General features: G+C 42.8%; 3 protein-coding genes across 3 annotated transcripts; 2 read left to right on the top strand and 1 right to left on the bottom strand.

Moving 5' to 3' along the window:
• Nucleotides 1-34: 34 nt before the first annotated feature.
• swsap1 (SWIM-type zinc finger 7 associated protein 1) lies at nucleotides 35-2,829 on the bottom strand. Its single transcript, XM_030058354.1, has 2 exons — nucleotides 2,281-2,829; nucleotides 35-928 (listed from the first exon to the last, which is right to left on the bottom strand). Exons 1-2 carry the CDS (start codon nucleotides 2,548-2,550, stop codon nucleotides 353-355), a joined length of 846 nt encoding a protein of 281 aa, XP_029914214.1. The 5' UTR covers nucleotides 2,551-2,829; the 3' UTR covers nucleotides 35-352.
• Nucleotides 2,830-2,887: 58 nt separating this feature from the next.
• znf653 (zinc finger protein 653) lies at nucleotides 2,888-9,380 on the top strand. Its single transcript, XM_030058352.1, has 10 exons — nucleotides 2,888-3,224; nucleotides 4,027-4,067; nucleotides 4,171-4,494; nucleotides 4,877-5,433; nucleotides 6,058-6,232; nucleotides 6,364-6,448; nucleotides 6,810-6,927; nucleotides 7,035-7,149; nucleotides 7,237-7,336; nucleotides 8,171-9,380. Exons 1-10 carry the CDS (start codon nucleotides 2,929-2,931, stop codon nucleotides 8,346-8,348), a joined length of 1,989 nt encoding a protein of 662 aa, XP_029914212.1. The 5' UTR covers nucleotides 2,888-2,928; the 3' UTR covers nucleotides 8,349-9,380.
• A 1,260-nt stretch (nucleotides 9,381-10,640) lies between these two features.
• On the top strand, nucleotides 10,641-16,608 carry tspan34b (tetraspanin 34b). Its single transcript, XM_030058411.1, has 8 exons — nucleotides 10,641-10,860; nucleotides 13,494-13,571; nucleotides 14,450-14,665; nucleotides 14,944-15,018; nucleotides 15,132-15,239; nucleotides 15,350-15,493; nucleotides 15,724-15,816; nucleotides 16,154-16,608. Exons 2-8 carry the CDS (start codon nucleotides 13,515-13,517, stop codon nucleotides 16,211-16,213), a joined length of 753 nt encoding a protein of 250 aa, XP_029914271.1. The 5' UTR covers nucleotides 10,641-10,860; nucleotides 13,494-13,514; the 3' UTR covers nucleotides 16,214-16,608.
• The last annotated feature ends 414 nt before the right edge of the window (nucleotides 16,609-17,022 follow it).

The raw sequence follows: 17,022 nt of genomic DNA on the forward strand, positions 1-17,022 counted from the left end.
AGGACACGGTGTCTTTGGGTGAATATCAGGTGTAAGTGATGAGGCAACACTGCTTGGGAGAAGATTGGTTTTTATCACAGCACACAGTTAAACAGATGGAAAGGCACGGCTGGAAATAGTTTTTTGCTCATAACAGAGCTGTCCCTTCATCAAAAAAAAAATAATGCTGTGTTTGAAATACAGTGTAACAGTGGTTGAAGCCTTTTCTGCTCCAAGGTGAGTATAATGCCTCCTAAATTTAAAACAAGGTTATCTCTGAAAAGCAACAGAAGCGATGAATAAAAACATTCCCTGGAAATACATGTGGACTTCAGTTGTTCACATACTAGTAAAGTCACTGATCTGCACATGTTCAAACCAATGTAAACTCCATTAATCCATCAGGAAAAATGACCAACTGCCACTCATGGGCCACACCCACATTTCTGACCTCAGATCCCTTGGCTGGAGAGGCCTCTGTGAGTCCCGTCCCAGAGAGGAAAATGTGCCACAGCTCCTGTAGTCCAGCTGCTGTGGCTTTGCAGCTTCTGTCTCTGTCCAGAGTACAACGCACCTGGAAATAGCGGTCAAGGACAGCAAGGATGGGGTCTGGGGCTGGGAGTTCTCCACTGGCTGACCCGGCCTGCAGCTCAGAGTGGTACGAGGCGATGACGCGGCATGGGGCCGAGCTTGAGCCCCGCTGCTCTAGGATTTGTGTGAGAAATGCAGCCGTGTCGCACAGCAGCGCAGACACATGTGCAGCACAGGACTGCTCACCTTGGTGAAATCCCGTGTGGCTGCTGCTCCCTGCAGAGCCGTGCAGGTAGCCCTCCAGTCTGTCAACTATGACCAGTGAGGGAGGCGTGGGAGCCGTGCTGACCGTCTCATGAAGGGAAGCCACTTGCTGAAGTAGGTCCTCAACAGTCCTGGGATAGGAAAACTTGATTTTCTAGAAAGACAGACAAAACATTGAGTGACGAGATTCTTTGTTAAAGAAAATGCATTTTCTCAAAACAGCTGGGCAATAGATATCAATATTCTGATACAAGGCTAGATATCATCTGGGATTTTGGATATCATAATATTATGATGACATAAGTGTTGTCTTTTCCTGGTTTTGAAGGCTACATTATAGTAAAGGAATGTAATTTTCTGAACTTTTTAGGCTGTTCTAACTGTTCTATTGTTTGTCTCTACCTGCCTGGTCATCATATTCGCATTCACATTACTATGTGTTTATTGTTACTGTTTATCAGAAATCTCCTGTCTATAAATGCCTTATGAATGCACAGTAGTCAGCCCAAAAATGACAAATACTGTGATATTTGAATTGCCCATATCATCCAGCCACAGGACAAAATGATAATTACGCCTATCTCCTACTTATCATAACCCTTCCTATCATAATTAAGCCAGTTATCAAAAGTTTGATGACTGACTTGAAAAGTATGACAGTCAACCGCTATGAACCCATAAAAAATCTCCTTATAGTCTACATGTATGGATTGCTTACTTCCTTATCCTTGCCTTCATCAAACTTATCACCATGAGCAAAACTTTTGGTTTGACAGGCGGCAGTAGATTACAGGGCTGGGAAGATATGCTGATCTCTCAAGACAATGCTATCATGATACTTAGGTACCGATTCAATACGTATTGTGAGTCTTAAGTATTGTGATTGGGTACAAAATTTTACTGCAATTTATGTTTTTTGAATTATCCTCTAGTTTGTGGTTGTACAGATTCATGAAGCTGTGATTATCCTAAAGGTCACAATAGGTCAGCAGTGATGTCAAGTTTTTTAAAATGGTCTCACTACAATGAAATAGCTACTATGGGGACTAACATCATCTCACATGAATCAAATGTGGCTCATTGAATCCACACGAGTCTCAGCTTTCCAGTCAAACCAAATGTATGCAAATCCAACACTGTTTAGGTCCCAGTCTACACAAATTCAACATTTAATAATAGGCCAAATACCACATATATATGCATGAATGCAAAAACCTGCATAGTGTTTGTCCCAAACTGCAAATGATTAGCACCAGGTGGGCATGTCTGCAAAGGGGAGACCCGTGGGTGCCCATGGAAACCATTTGCATTCAGATACCTGGAGGTCAGAGGTCAAGGGACCCCTTAGGTCTTCTAGTTACATATAATACCAATATATTTACTTTAAATCAGTTCAGTGATTTAAAAAAATGTATATAAAAAAAAAGGAATTAAGTGAATCGATTTCTCCCACCCCTAGAGGAAAATGGTTGACTGACGGGAAGAATATGGAAAGACACTGGCTACCTTCAAAGTTTCTGGGCTCAGGTTAGGGATGCAGCTCTGAAGAGACACTGGCAGGCTCTGGATCTGAGTCTGGGTGAAGAAGAACACTTTGCTGTCCATCTCCGAGGCTGCGGTCACGGCCGCCAGCAGCAGCACAGAGCGGCTGACGCTCCGCTCCCCGACCATCAGCGTACTGCAGGCTGTGGACGACGGACTGATGAGTTTAACATCCTTCGTCAGACCCGCCTCTGGAATAAAAGTCCTGAATACATGTGTCAAGATATCGGCCATGATGACTTATGTAGCGGTATGACCCTTTGAGACTGAGACTGACATTGGAAAAGCCTCATTAGGCTCACTGCAACGTTTCCCGCTTCTGTTTACATTTTGGACGCGAGTGTGTGTGCTAATACGGTCCGTGCGGAACCGACTTCCTTTTCTGTATCGTTCCGCCACGGTGTCTGTGAGAGTTCACAGCAGAAATCTCACTCCGCGTGTCCCCCAGCTACATCCACACACGATTCAGTCATTTTAGGATTATACACTGAGGTTGTGAAGGTACGAGGTAAAAAGAAAGGCGGTGAAAGCTTTGCACGGCACACTTCCTGCTCCGTCTGACACAACTTCCGTTAGTCCTGGCTAACCACAACAACAGCTGTTGTTGCCAAGATGGCCGGCCACTTCGCAGAGTTGGAGGTTCCCCTGGACACTAACCAGGCTGGGGACCAAATGAAGGGGGTTTTGAGACGCTGCAGAGGACGGCCGAGGCTCACGGACTCCGACCGGGCACAGAGGCGGCTGGAGTCGCGGAAGAAGTACGACGTGCGGAGAGTTTACCTGGGAGAGGCGCACAGGCTGTGGAGTGAGCTCCGCCGGCGGACCAGCCTGACTGATGCCGGGCTGGCCGAGTACCTGATCCTGCTCAACTCCACCTACGGCGAGAAATACCAGCAAAAATACTGCGGGTAGGCCAGGCGGTTTTATATTCACGTCTATAAAGCCAGCTGGATGGTGGACTGTGATTGTCACATCTCAAACATCTCTCCTTTACCACAGCCACCAAAGTGCCAGTGCCTCACTTTTCCTCTGGCTCTTTCAATGACTTTCTATGACTAAAATGTTACATTTCCATGACCTGCATTGGGCTGAACGATATATCGCCATCCTATCGTTATCTAGATGTGAACATGCACGATATTAGTATCTCAAAAGGTAAAATTTCATACCTTGATATTAATGCTAAATATCTTGATCGCGATATGGTATAGGATATAACCATGGTTTGAGTGTGGCAAGGGTGAAAATTAATCATTCTTCAAAAAACAGTTTGATATCAAATTGAAGAAGAAGATGCAGTTACTTCACAAAGTGTTTTATTGATCAGAACAGACCGATCACCGTCTCAGGATCAAAATAAATTTACTAAAAATTAAAGTCAAACATTTTCCTGCAACCTCTGCTTCAACACAATGTTTCAACAGTAGTTTAAACGTGACAGCAATGAAAATTGAGCATTCTTCAAAAAACAGCATAATAACACCAACTCGATGTAGTAAATGTTTCTTCATAAAGTTTTTTATTGATCGTAACAGACCAATCACTGACTTAGGCTACACCTAAATTTGATATCCTCCATATTGTTGTCTTCTGAGATATTAATATCACACATGTTTATATCTAGGTAGAGATATAATAACAATATAACATTCAGCTCTCTCAGCCAGTGTCTAAATGCTTTCTTACTGTACATTTGATTCTGTCTTTCAGGAAGAAGACTGCCCCTGAAGTGTCAGCAAAACAGAAAAAGGGTGAGTGATGCAATAAATGCTTGTGAATAATTACCTGCAGAGAAAACCAGATCAGTCGCCTGTCATTTCTTTCTGTTTCTGTCTGCGTGTCCGTGTCTCACAGGGAGGAAGGAGCGCGTGTCCAGCCTGCACAGCCTGGTGTCTTGGTACCAGGAGCACTCGCGCTCCTGCCCCCACGAGCCCCAGCTCCGGGCGCTGGAGCCGCAGCCCGGCTTCTCCACTGCTGCTGTGTGGCAGTGTGACTCCAACCACTCGTTTGTGCAGTACCTTTTCTCACCACCGAGGGAGGCCAGCGACTCTGAGCACGACGGGGCCATGAATGATGAGGGCAACGGGGAGAGAGCATCAAAGGCGGACGCGCCGGTGTCGAAAAGCATCGTGACCAGGAAGAGAAGAAAAGAGGCTAATGTTCACAGACGCTTCAGAGGTACAGAGAGGCCTGCGTGATTTCCTTGGTGTACTCATGTTGGTGTTATTGGTTTCCTGGTTCACAAGAGAAAGTTACTTTTGTCCTCATATGCACATTACTCTTAGATTTTAAAAAATCTCTTGTTTGTAAATATCTTATGAGAGCACCTATTGTCATCCCTATAATATTGTACATCACAAAAATGATATCTTGGTATTTAGTCAAGGATATTGTGATATTTGATTTTATTTTTGATTTTCATTTCGCCCTGCCCCACTCCAAGTAATGGCTGGTTATGTGCTGAAGAGTCTTAACCAGACTCTGACAAAAATATCAGCATTTTTAGCTTTATTTCCCTGAAAATCCATTGTCTTCAAATTATTTGTCTGGTCTTCTTCAGATGAGGAGGAAAATATGGATGATGCCGGGATACATGGTACAAGTCTGAGCGCCATGGAGCAAACCACGTCTCTCAACCACCACCCCAGGGTGGAGGCTCCCTCCCGGGACGTTCCGCTGGCAGAGCAGCCTGTCTGGGAGATGGAGATGGTACTGGAGAGACAGCACGGCTCCACCGAAGTAGCATTTCACCCAGTAGGAGAGCCCGCCACCTCAGAGGAGGAGGCTGAGGATCTGAGGAGAGACAAACACGAAGAGGGAGGAGGAGGACGGAGAAGTGAAAGATCGAGAGACGAAGGGATCAGGACGGCGCCAGATGGTTACGAGTGTGTTACAGGAGCTGCATCCTTAGCCGATAAGCTGGAGAAGGCCGACGAGGACTCGGTGCTGTCACAGACTTTGAGTGATTCGGTCGGACTGGGCTCTCAGCCTGACCTGTCGGTGCCGCCGCCCATGCAGGTGCCAGAGCAGGGCGAGCTGTTCGACCCCCAGACCCTGCAGACGGTGGTGACCAGCTGTGAGATCCCAGACCAGAGGACGGCTCTGGAAGGCTCACAGGTAGCTAAATGAGAGGTATTTATTTGTTCTGTAGGGATGTTCAGCGGCGGTTTTATTTTCCTTACTCATGTATCACTCAACGGGACACAAAGGAGTTCATTTTTTTTCCTCTCAGTATTTACAATTAGGGCGTGTGAATCTTTGGATTAACAGTGATTCAGTTAGATTCATGATTCATTTGATTTAAAAAAAAAAAAAAAAATCTTTTTTAAAACAATTCAATTTGAATTGAGTTCGTAAACCACAATTCAAGTCAACAATTCGAATTCAGTACTTTTAGCCAAAACTTGCTACCCATTAAATAAATATATAAAATAATTCAAGGCGTTTTCTTCTGAAATATGGAAAAAACAAACAACAGAAAAACTGTGATGGTCTTGAAAACATTTTTGAGTAAAACGGCTGTTAAATCACAAGGTGTTTATTTATTTTTTATGTATTACGAATGATTTGATTTAAAGCTTTTCATAACATTTCAAGCTGAACTCAGACCAATTAATTCTAGGAATTTCTTTGAGCAGAGACAGAGATCAGAGTACTGTTTTATTCCGCTGAAGACTGTCCAGAGTATCCTTGTCCTGACTGCATATTGTAGCTATTCATATGACATCCTGTCATTCTCAGTTAATAATCATCACGGGCCCCAGCTATGAGGCTCTGGCGTCGGAGGGCATCCAGCTCAACATGGGAGGTGCAGACGTGGAGGAAGTCACCTGCACCGTGATCGAAGGGGTGACGTACAACCAGGTCTGCCAGTCGGACACAGACCTGAGGACAGCGGCAGAGGACTCCATCACAGGTTAGTTACTTCACAAGACAAACCTTGCTTTGCATTACGCATGAAGCCTTTCCAGTTTTACGCACATGTTGATAAAGGATATCTGCATCAGAGTCACATTGTAACAGGACTGAACACTGGTTTCTCCTCAGCTTTGAGTGAAAAACACTTGCTGCAGCCCACAGTCGAGCCTCTGGGGCTAAGCACCGAGAGAGAATTACAGAGGAGCCTGAGCAGGTTAGTGGCCCTCATACTCGGTGAACATCAGTGGAGCTGGCTTTAAAGGAATACTCCAACGTGTTGGGCAAAATACCGTTTTTCATACTAAACCCAGACTGAGACAAGATGTTTGATACCATTTTCACCTCTGTACGTTCCAGTGATTCGGTTCCGATGGATAGCATTTTGTGTTAGCTTAGCAGTAAAGACATAGGGAAGTCGGAGAAAGGGCATTTTGCCTGAAATGTTGGAGTATTCCTTGAAGACAGAAGTGGAAAAGTTTTGATGTCTAGAAGTACAGCAGAGACAATAATCAGCTGACCCTCCATTTACTGTCCTCCTGATGTGAGCGCTGACCGTGCAGTCTCTCGTTTCGTAGTGTCCGGTCAAAGAGAAGCAGGCGAGGCCCGGTCATTGAGGCAGACGGCATGCTCAAGATGTTCCACTGTCCGTATGAGGGCTGCAGTCAAGTCTATGTAGCTATCAGCAGCTTCCAGGTAAAAACACAACTGTGTCGTTCACACCTCACATGTTTAAGCTATTTTTGCTGTTATGAAGTAAGTGTTTGTATAGCTGGTGGTTTCATTGTTTTTCCTCTGCACAGAACCACGTAAACCTAGTTCACAGGAAAGGCAGGACCAAGGTCTGTCCCCATCCAGGCTGCGGGAAAAAGTTCTATCTGTCAAACCACCTGCATCGCCACATGATCATCCACTCAGGTAGGTACACAAGCTCCCACTGGTGAATCTCAGCATGTCACAATCTATGTTCACCAGCTCCGAAGATGTAATAGATTTTTGCTACAGGGGTCCGAGATTTCATCTGTGAGACGTGCGGAAAATCGTTTAAACGCAAGAATCACCTGGAGGTTCACAGACGGACCCACACAGGAGAGACGCCGCTTCAGTAAGTTAATGACGCTGAAATCAAGGCTTAGCATTAAGCATCTCTGCACTGGGAAGGTTTGGCAGACAGGATGGCACACAAAACGGCGTCCAGAATCTAGTATTGATCACTGACTGGCTGCAGGATGTGCGCAGGCTGCTGTCACCTGAAAATACAAAAAAAAAAAAAAAAACACACACATGTTTTTATACTGGAATTACTGGAATTGGTCTCAACACAGCATATTCGCACTTAAAGGTACTGCTGTACAAGAGGATCAGTGTGTATTTTACTTTTATTATAACTAGAATGTTTTAAGCATTACAGTATGATTTCACCTAAGAGTATAGCTGGTTATAGGTACTACTTTATTATATAAGTTGCTACAATTCACTTTTCCAACCACAAGAGTAATCAGTCCTTATGGGTCTGAACGCTGGACTTTGATAGATTAGATTCCAGGGGGGAGCGACATTGACTCAAAATAATGTCATATCATTTCACGGTAATTTGTGGTGGCAATATTCAAGACAAAATATGAAGAAAAATAACAACTATGGTGTTTACCACAGAATGTCACAAGTCAGAGGCCTGTTGTTGTGGAGAGAACGCTGTAGGCTTTGTGGTAGGGTATGCAAATGTCTCAACACGTTATCACGCTGCTAGGTTGTTGATTAGTATGATGTGACACTTTTTTTCATGTACAGGCACAGGTTATTTCCGGCTCATGCTGAGATGGCAGTAAATGAGGATTTTATTTGACCGTGGATACATTTCTGTAAACATAACTCATAATCATGCACATGACCCTCCATGTTCCTTCACTGTTTTCCTGTCGTGTGTTTCGTTCCTCAGATGTGAGATCTGTGGGTACCAGTGTCGCCAGCGCGCGTCCCTCAACTGGCACATGAAGAAGCACACGCCAGAGGCCCACTACAACTTCACGTGCGAGTACTGCGGCAAGAGGTTTGAGAAGTTAGACAGCGTTAAGTTCCACAAGCTAAAGAGCCACCCGGACAAGCTGGCGACCTGAGACGCCGCGGCCCAGCTGGCAGGAGCTAACACTACCAAAACAAGGGAGGACGGCCCTCGCAGGCCAGAGGAAGCTGTGAAGTGGAGTTTCCCTTGCTGTGCTTTTCACTCAAGAGTTTCTCGACTCTTGTGTTCATGGTGACAAAAAACATGTCTTTACAGAGGCTGCTGATTAAGATACGGTTTAGTTCCAAGTGGCGCAAGTCTCAGCCTTGCGGGGCACAAGCTGTTTACGATTCTATGGCCCGAGATGAGGTTTTGAACACATTTGGAAGAGAAAGTACTCCGTCAACTATGATATATTTTCTTTTAGAGTAGTTGTTTACATCATATTTTGTGGTTCTCTAATTAACAGAAATATTTTCATTGCTTATGGAGTATAGGTGATTATTCAGTCAATTGATACACTACCAAGAAAAAAAAAAAAGACTAATTACTGTGCCTGTGTGGCTGGAATATGAAGATGTTGGTACAAACCCTTGTTAAATGTTGTGTTCTCTTAATTCAGTATGTGAAATTTTTGTTAGTGTGTTGCACTATTCTGCTTGTCATGACAGAGATGTTGGGTCTTCCATTCTGAGCAAATTGGACATCTATTACGTGTGTGTGTGTGTGTGTGTGTGTGTGTGTGCACGTGCTGTTTCTGAAACTGTTGGGAGAGTAGTCTTGGTAAAAGATATCCTATTAGTGTGCTGTCTCCATCCAAGTATCCGGCTTATAGGCAGTGATGAGAAATACTGGCCAAATGAGTTTTATGTGATACTTAATTTCTCAGGAAAATTGACTCGTCCTTTTTTTTTTTTTGTCCCTTTCTTCAGTTCTGTCAGTGCGTGAAGACATTTTGTCTCGTCTGATGCAGAAACTTATTTAGTTTGTAAGCAGATGCACTTTGTGTCCCTTCTGGCGGTTACATCAGCTGATGAATCACTGTAAAATCTGTGAAATATACACATACTGTACATTTTTTTTTCTCCGAAAGACATTTGTTTGACACAAATGGCTAATAAAATGCAGTGTGTTCTTGACTCTTGCATAATGTGTTCCAGGGTGTGTATGTGCGTCTGTGTCTAAGTGTGGGTGTGCATAAATAGTAAGGCATACGTGTCATGTCACTTAGTCACAAAGTGACAGTGCTGGACCTTTTCAGTCAGCTTGGACACTTGCGGTGCTCTCAGTTGCAGAAATGGCATTGCGACATTTGACTTGAGGATGGACACGTACAAGCTAAAGAGACTTTGGTTCAGAAATAAATAATACTTAAAGCATATTTTTATTTATGGCTTATTTGATGGGGAAGTCTATAATGTCCATAGACAAACTATAAAATAGCTATCCAATGCCGTCTTTGGAAGGGTTTTTGTAAAAATTAGAGATTAAAAATAGGGGAAAAAAGAGGTTAAACCAATTACAGCAAGATACAGTAAAACACAATTAGCAGGAACATAACTATAGAAAATTAGACAAGGATATAGTTATAAACAAGAAAAAAAAAAAAACTACACGTGAGTACAGATGTGTTGCTGAATAAACTAGGATTTGGTAGCTTTCTTAAAAGTTTGCAGTACTGTACTGTACATATGATGGAGTTAATATGAATTTGGGCTTTTGAATTAAGGGAAAAGATATATTTATACAATAGGCAGTGATGACCACCATTCTAACCTTTAATTATGTAAAAAAAAAAAAAAAAAAGACTGATCTGAAATATTTCTCTATAATATAAATCTCTCAAGCCCATCCCTTCTTTGCAGCTGAATGTATTTCCACCCTTTGGTCTTTCATCTCTTTTCAAAGGCTATCAGATTGTGAAATTCAGACACAGTAAATGTCATGCTACACAATGTGAGAAAAATGGGTTCAAAGTCTGAACAAGCGATGATGCCGAGTGACATTCAACATGCTCACAGCCCAGTTTCTCACCAGTTTGGCCGAAGCTTTGCTGGGCGCCCCAGCCGACACGTCTCGCTTTAATTGTGGCAGGAAGTGAAACGTAGACGTGTTATGGTGAGGTGTTGTATTTGTGTGTATTTGACTGTTATCCACACGGCATCAACAAATTCACACCCTGCAAACAAAGGCATAGCGTGTGTGTGTGTGTGTGCATGTTAAAGATGGCTGTAGGGGCAGACAGGTGCTCCCTCTCTCTCTCTCAGGGGGAGAGGCTTTTGCTCCATGGTGATGTGACTTACTTGGCTGCTTAGTTCACGCCCATCTGCTCCCCTCCCTCTTCTCCCTTACTTAAAATCAACCGGCAGCCCTAAATAAGTCAGAAAGCTAAATGAGTAAACTACTCACTCAGAGGATCCCACACATCTAACAGAGAGAGGGAGGGAGGGAGAGAGTATTGTAGCTCATTTTCTGAGGACAAAGAAAAAAAACAAGACACTCCTCAACTCCTTCAGTTCCTCTGCTTCCACAGCAACAGCCTCCACCAGCGAAGTGAAGGTAGAGACTCGCGCCACCGTTCGTTCTCCTGACCTCAAAGCAACTTCCTGGAACAGCTTCTCTGAAAGGTAGGATTGGATCATTAAGATTTCACCCAATCCATTTGTATGTGATTCAAAGTAACACCATGCGGTGCAGCTTTTTCGTGCTTTTCTGGGTGCTCCATCTACTTATTTCCTAGTAAAACTCAGGTGCCGTGACAATGTCGGAGGGCATCCAACAATGATCCTTTGTCTGTCTCCTGAGACCTGGGCTCTAGCCTGCAATTATCCCTCTCAATGGCATCCTTTGAGATTTGTCTCATGTTTTGATGGAAGTTGTTCAGTCAGAGGTGGTTTCAGAAGCTTTGATTTGTGTCAAAGTGCTTGAAAAATACAGATGCCTCCAAGAATTACTCTGTCATAAGACCAAAAAAATACAGCTCAATCTGTGGGCCTTTACGTAGGCAAGTCCTCTGATCTCCATGCTAGGAAAGACAGGTTCTCATTTTATTAGACATCTCAAATGAGTAATATTACATAAACATTCATTGAGGTACACTTTGTCTTTTGTCAAGCCTTTAAAAATCAATTCCGTGCTGGAGTTCGTCTGACATTATTTGTATAATGCATGCTATGCAAATCACTCATGATGCATTTTAGTATACTATTTGCTACTGTACTATTTACTGTGCTATACTATTGCGTGAAATGGGCTATTGTAGCACAAAATGTAGTTTGTAATGTGGCGTTATGTTAGACCGAAGCTTTGTGAGTCCCTTCTTGCTTGTTGCTGGGACACTTTATTGGTAATTTGCATGTGACTCTTGCCTTTTAATATGTTACCAGGCTGACTACTCAGTGTCAGAGTGGATTTGCTGGAGCTGGGAGACCAGAGAGGAAGTGGGAAAGGCTCAGGGGTTAAAGACGAAGAGGTGGGAGTTGGGGGAGTCCAGGCGTCTCGTTATGTTGCTAAGGACATTTTGGCTGCTGCTCTCTGGCCCCAAATGTATGATTAACTTGATGATGGCCAGCTTTGCTCTGACATTATCTCCAGAGTCACGCTAGATCCACTGATATGCCACTTCCTCTTTTCAGAAATTCATTTGCTTATTTGATATGTATGCTTGAATAGACAGCCTGAGGAAAGTAAGTGTTCGGGAATGAAAACAAGTCCTACACCCGGCATGAGAGATGTCTCTCAACACCGCATGAATGAAATAACAGTGAAAGGCGGCCGTGAAGGACATCCCAGATAGATATTCTCAAAAAGCAGCCTGTTGCAGTACACAATAGGGTGTTTTGCTTGGTCATTGTTGTTTGGGATAACAATTTGTCTGTTTTGTCGCTCAAACACAAAGGGCACTGTTCCCCATCAGGGAGGTCCATACACACACACACACACACACACACAGGCAAGCTCGAACTGACTCGGGAGCAAAGGAAAACCAAACAGGCCGTAAAAATCAAGTGGCATGAGGAGATCCAGAGATAGGACACTGTGTGATGTGTGTGTCGTGTGTGTGTTTGTTGATGGGTGTCATGTATTTGTGTGCGCTTGTAATTGTGTGCATGTGTTATGAGTGAGAATTTGAGCATGTGCCTGTGCAATAACACATTCATATATGTGTGTATCTGTGTGTGTATCTGTGTGTGTGTGTGTGTGTGTGTGTGTGTGTGTGTGTGTGTGTGTGTGTGTGTGTGTCTACAGATATGGCTGTAGTTAATGGCCTGCTAACTGTAATGTGCCCCTGATTGGTGCTGAGTGTTGGGACCATAAAGTTTATAACCACTTCCTTGGCACTGTGTTCCCAGAATAAGATACAATGGATTGGCTGGCTGGCTGGCTGGCTAGAGAGTTTTCTATGCAAATTGAGAGTCCAGATCCCTTTAATACACTCCACCTGTATCCATAAGCAACGGCCATGCCTTCCTGTCCCGTCCCCAATTTCCCCATTTAATGAAATATTGCTCTAAATTGGAATGAAGTAAAAGAAAACCTCTTTTGAGGAATGAGAATATCACGTGGCAGAAAGAGAAATGTACATGCTGGATTTGCCCTGGAGCAACTGAATTTGTTTCCAGTCATTATTTGCATACCACAGGCCCATCCTTTTATTTGCACTGACGTATTTTAACAAGAAAACACTGGCGTGTTTAGCCGTGGCCTCTGCACTTCATTTAACTCCAACGTGAAGAAAGGCCTCGGCCAAATTCCATGTAAGCTGGTGTGCATGTAGCAAATGTCCTTAAGGGAAATGAAAAGCAAGGGCACTCCTGAGTGTTTGAGGAAGATAAGTGTTTCAGGTGAGAAAGGGTAAAAGGTTGAGAGAGGCTGGGAAAGTGGCAGGTGTTTTCCCCCTCAGCCTGCCCTTTCCCACCCCTCACGGTTTGACTAAGTGCTTCGCTTCTGCTAACAATTCTCAAATGGAGGAAACAACATCTTAACTGTATGATCTCATCCTGTTAATTTGTCACCTCAATAGCAGTGCATAGTGACGTGGTGAAACTCAGGACATTACATTAAATCAACAAGGTGACTGATATTGTATGCACAAATCACTAGCCGGCACCTATGTGTTAAAAAAAATTGCTTTTAAATAACAGTGTGAGAATCACAACCGACTGATAACCAGTGGAGTCTGGAGCAGAACCACCCATGATAAACAACGTCTGTCTCACAATTTTCCTGTTTTTTTGCTGTTGTTTTTGTTTTCTTACAGGTAGAACAATCTCCAGCCAGAATGGGTTGCTTTGGATTCCTCAAAGTCATGATGTTTGCCTTTAATGGCATTATTTTTGTAAGTGGAAATAGTTTTATATCTACTAAGAGGTCATTCAAAATACAGTAATCCAGTTTTGTTCGACACAGAAAAGCACTGCGAGTTGTTCATCTTATTGTTGAGCGCATCAGCAGTAAACAAGGAGAAAAAGGAGAATAAAAGTATTACACTATTACACACAAATAAAACTAAATTGCATACAATTTAGTTACAAATCCTTTATCCCACAAACACACAAATAGAATAACACACTCATAAAGCAGAGAACCCGATTATTACAATATTGCACTTCAAACAAGAAACACAAACTAAACTGAACTGCCATCTAAACCCAAATAGTCCTAACATTTACAACTTTATAAATATAACAAATACACACAAAAATAGGATAACTATCAACAAGACGTAACAAAGATATATAGAAACAAATTTTAGTGCATGAACAAAATAAAAGAGAATTGAATGATTACACTATTACACTATATTCTTAATGATTTTACACAAATAAAAAATGCAACAATATGTCTGTGAAACTATGTAGTCGCAAGTAAATAAATAGATAATAAATAGAGAGATAAGCAAATAAATGCCCACGTTGCCGATACTGAAATCCACCTCTGGCAGCTGCATTAGTTTATGACACAGAAATGAAGCAGTGAGGGATAAGTTTACACTTAAAGGTGCACCATAATGCATTTTTAATATTCAAAATGCAAGACAATATAGTGTTTAATAATGGCTTGCTGGATCAGATCTGTGTCCTGTGTGTTTAATTGATATAATTGTCGAGCTGCTATGGGCATATTGTTAGGAGGAGAGTGTGTTTAGTTCACAGTAAAAGAGAAATATCCTTAACATGTTCCTCTTCCTCCCGTTGCCCACTCCTCCTCCTCCAGCTGGCAGGCGCTGCCATCCTGGGTGTTGGGATCTGGGTGAAGGTGGACAGCGGCTCCGTCCTCGGCTTCCTCCAGCAGATCGACAATGCTCCGTCAGAGCTCAGTCAGCTGCTCAACGTGGGCTACCTGCTGATCGCAGTGGGAGCCGTGCTGCTCATCATCGGCTTTCTGGGCTGCTGTGGAGCCGTCAAAGAGAGCAGGTGTATGCTTCTAATGGTAGGTTGTCTGCTGCTCTGTGTTGGTGGTTCAAATTTAATCACCTCAAGTGTGTATCTTTTGGACAAGTGAGTGGAATTGTGCTCACAAGCCAGAATTTGAATGAGGGCAGAATCCACCTCTGCTCCTACAGCTTATTTCTTTCGAAAAATGCTTCAGTTTTGTTCTTTTATGGTTACCTGCAAGACAATAACAATTCTTTATTCAGATCTTTATGAAACATACAATTTCAACTAAAATGACCTTAAATAATGCAGCAAAAACCCTCTCTCCTCTAGTTCTTTGTCATAGTCCTGGTGGTCTTCATAGCAGAGGTTGCTGGAGCGGTGGTGATTTTGGTGTTCAAACCCTTGGTAAGTTATTAGTGAACTTTGTCACAGACAAGACAATGTGTAGCTGCCTTTTGAATGACAGTTCCTGCTTTCTGGTAAATGGATGCAGACTGAGCTCTGTGCTTGTGTTCCAGGCAGAGGAGTTGATCAACAAGCTGGGCACTGAGGCGTCTGCCAGCATCAGGAAGGACTACGGGAAAAATTCTGATGTCACTGGCCTCTGGAATGCCACTATGGATACGGTACATTGATTTTGGCTGAACAAAACATTCAACGTGAGATCAACAGGGTCGTTTTCACTCGGTTTCACCGGTGCTTTATGTGACAAATTCTCTCTTTTTGCCATTGTTAGCTGAAATGCTGCGGATTCAACAACTACACAGACTTCACAGGCTCTCCGTTTTACCAAGAAAACTCAAATCAATACCCGCCACAGTGCTGCCCAAGCCACGACAGCCCCTGCAATTCAACAGCAGCTGCCAGTGCAGCCGGCACGGTAGGGGAATGCAGTGTGAATGAAGAGTGAACAACCATCCATAGTAGTAATTTACTTGCTACACTGTATGCAACCATTTTATATCCAAAATATCTACATATGTTAAATGAGAGAATTAATTCTGTCTCACAAATGCTGACTTTTGGTCCCTGGATGTGGAAAAGACGTGTGGTATAAAACCCTCTCGATTAATAAACTGTCAATCTGTCGTTCTTCCTCCTTTCTCCCAGACAATCAGTGGTTGCTTCCCGAAGTTCCTGAAGCTGATTGATGACAACTCAGTTGTTATTGTGGCAGTGGCTCTGGGAATTGCAGTTCTGGAGGTACAGTAGACCTCAGTTTCCTCTATTGCTGCGCACTGATTAGAGAAATATGGAAAATTCATGAATGTAAATAAACGTTAGTGCCTGATGAGTAACATCTTGAGTCATGTGAAACAACAAAAAAGAATCAGTCAGTACAATCAGATATTATTAACACATTATCAGGTAAATCAATCTTTTAATGAACCCAAGAAGGCAACTGTGTGGATAATGAGAGTGTATCATTTTATTGCATAGCATGGCATATCTATTTTTTATTCGCTTTATGTATTTGTTTGTTTACTGATGTACTTTTTATTTTGATTAATCCCTAATGAGGATATCAATTCTACTTCAGGTATGTGCCATGGTTGTCTCCATGACCCTCTACTGCAAAATAGGATCAAAGACAGACTAACTACCAGAGGAGAGGGCCTGAGAAGGATTGCTTGTCTTTGGAGGAACCTTCCACGTACCCAAACCCACTCCCTGGGAGGAGGGAGGGACCACACCTCATCACTGACCACAGACAGTTGATGTCAGACCTTGTGCAATCAGAATTACTGAATTATGTAACAAATTTCTCAGTTATATACACTCAAGTCTATATAATTGATGGCTTTCATGAATGTACATATTTATTTCCTCAGATCAGAATGCTATGCTCTATCTTGCAGATTAGCCAACTCTCTTTCCATTTCACCATAGCGTTCATTTCAGATGCCAAGCTGCGCCGCTGCGGACTTGTAACGCGTTGCCAGTTAACGAGTTTTTACATTTCAATTGCATTCATTATGATAATGAAGCAGAGGCAGGGATCAATGTTGGACACTATTTGTATGTATGCTGTATGGTGAGTTTTTGAAATAAAGTGAAGAGTATTTCTCTATACATGGTGTGTTTTTGTGATGATTATATGCACGTGTGCTGGTAGCCAAATCAATCAGTTAAGGTGTTTTTACAGAGCATGAAGAACTGAAGGGAAAGGAAAACCAATGCACCAACACTACAGTTGACAATCTGAATTAAAAAAAAAGAAAAAAAATTATATTCTCCTCCCTGTTTTGTCAGATTTTATGCATTTTGAGCTTTGCGATCAGCCATTCAGTCAAAAAATCCAATCATCAGCTGACTCGCCCAGGATATTAGTTCTATTGAGAGCCATGTTTGTATCTGAAACCACAATCTGTGCAGCCGTGACCTGCGGTTTCTCCATCTAGAGCTCCA

This window comes from Myripristis murdjan, chromosome 8 (genome assembly GCF_902150065.1).
Source record: "Myripristis murdjan chromosome 8, fMyrMur1.1, whole genome shotgun sequence".
NCBI lineage: Eukaryota > Metazoa > Chordata > Actinopteri > Holocentriformes > Holocentridae > Myripristis > Myripristis murdjan.

What these genes read in the sequence shown, in the direction of transcription:
- swsap1 (XM_030058354.1), bottom strand. Translation starts at nt 2,550, where the DNA reads ATGGCCGATATCTTGACACATGTATTCAGGACTTTTATTCCAGAGGCG. An exon ending in TGAGCCCAGAAACTTTGAAG is followed by an intron (nt 929 to 2,280) that starts GTAGCCAGTGTC and finishes CTGTCTTTCTAG; the next exon opens with AAAATCAAGTTTTCCTATCC.
- znf653 (XM_030058352.1), top strand. Translation starts at nt 2,929, where the DNA reads ATGGCCGGCCACTTCGCAGAGTTGGAGGTTCCCCTGGACACTAACCAG. An exon ending in GGCAGAGGACTCCATCACAG is followed by an intron (nt 6,233 to 6,363) that starts GTTAGTTACTTC and finishes GTTTCTCCTCAG; the next exon opens with CTTTGAGTGAAAAACACTTG. An exon ending in TAGCTATCAGCAGCTTCCAG is followed by an intron (nt 6,928 to 7,034) that starts GTAAAAACACAA and finishes TCCTCTGCACAG; the next exon opens with AACCACGTAAACCTAGTTCA.
- tspan34b (XM_030058411.1), top strand. Translation starts at nt 13,515, where the DNA reads ATGGGTTGCTTTGGATTCCTCAAAGTCATGATGTTTGCCTTTAATGGC. An exon ending in TTTTGGTGTTCAAACCCTTG is followed by an intron (nt 15,019 to 15,131) that starts GTAAGTTATTAG and finishes CTTGTGTTCCAG; the next exon opens with GCAGAGGAGTTGATCAACAA. An exon ending in GGAATGCCACTATGGATACG is followed by an intron (nt 15,240 to 15,349) that starts GTACATTGATTT and finishes TGCCATTGTTAG; the next exon opens with CTGAAATGCTGCGGATTCAA.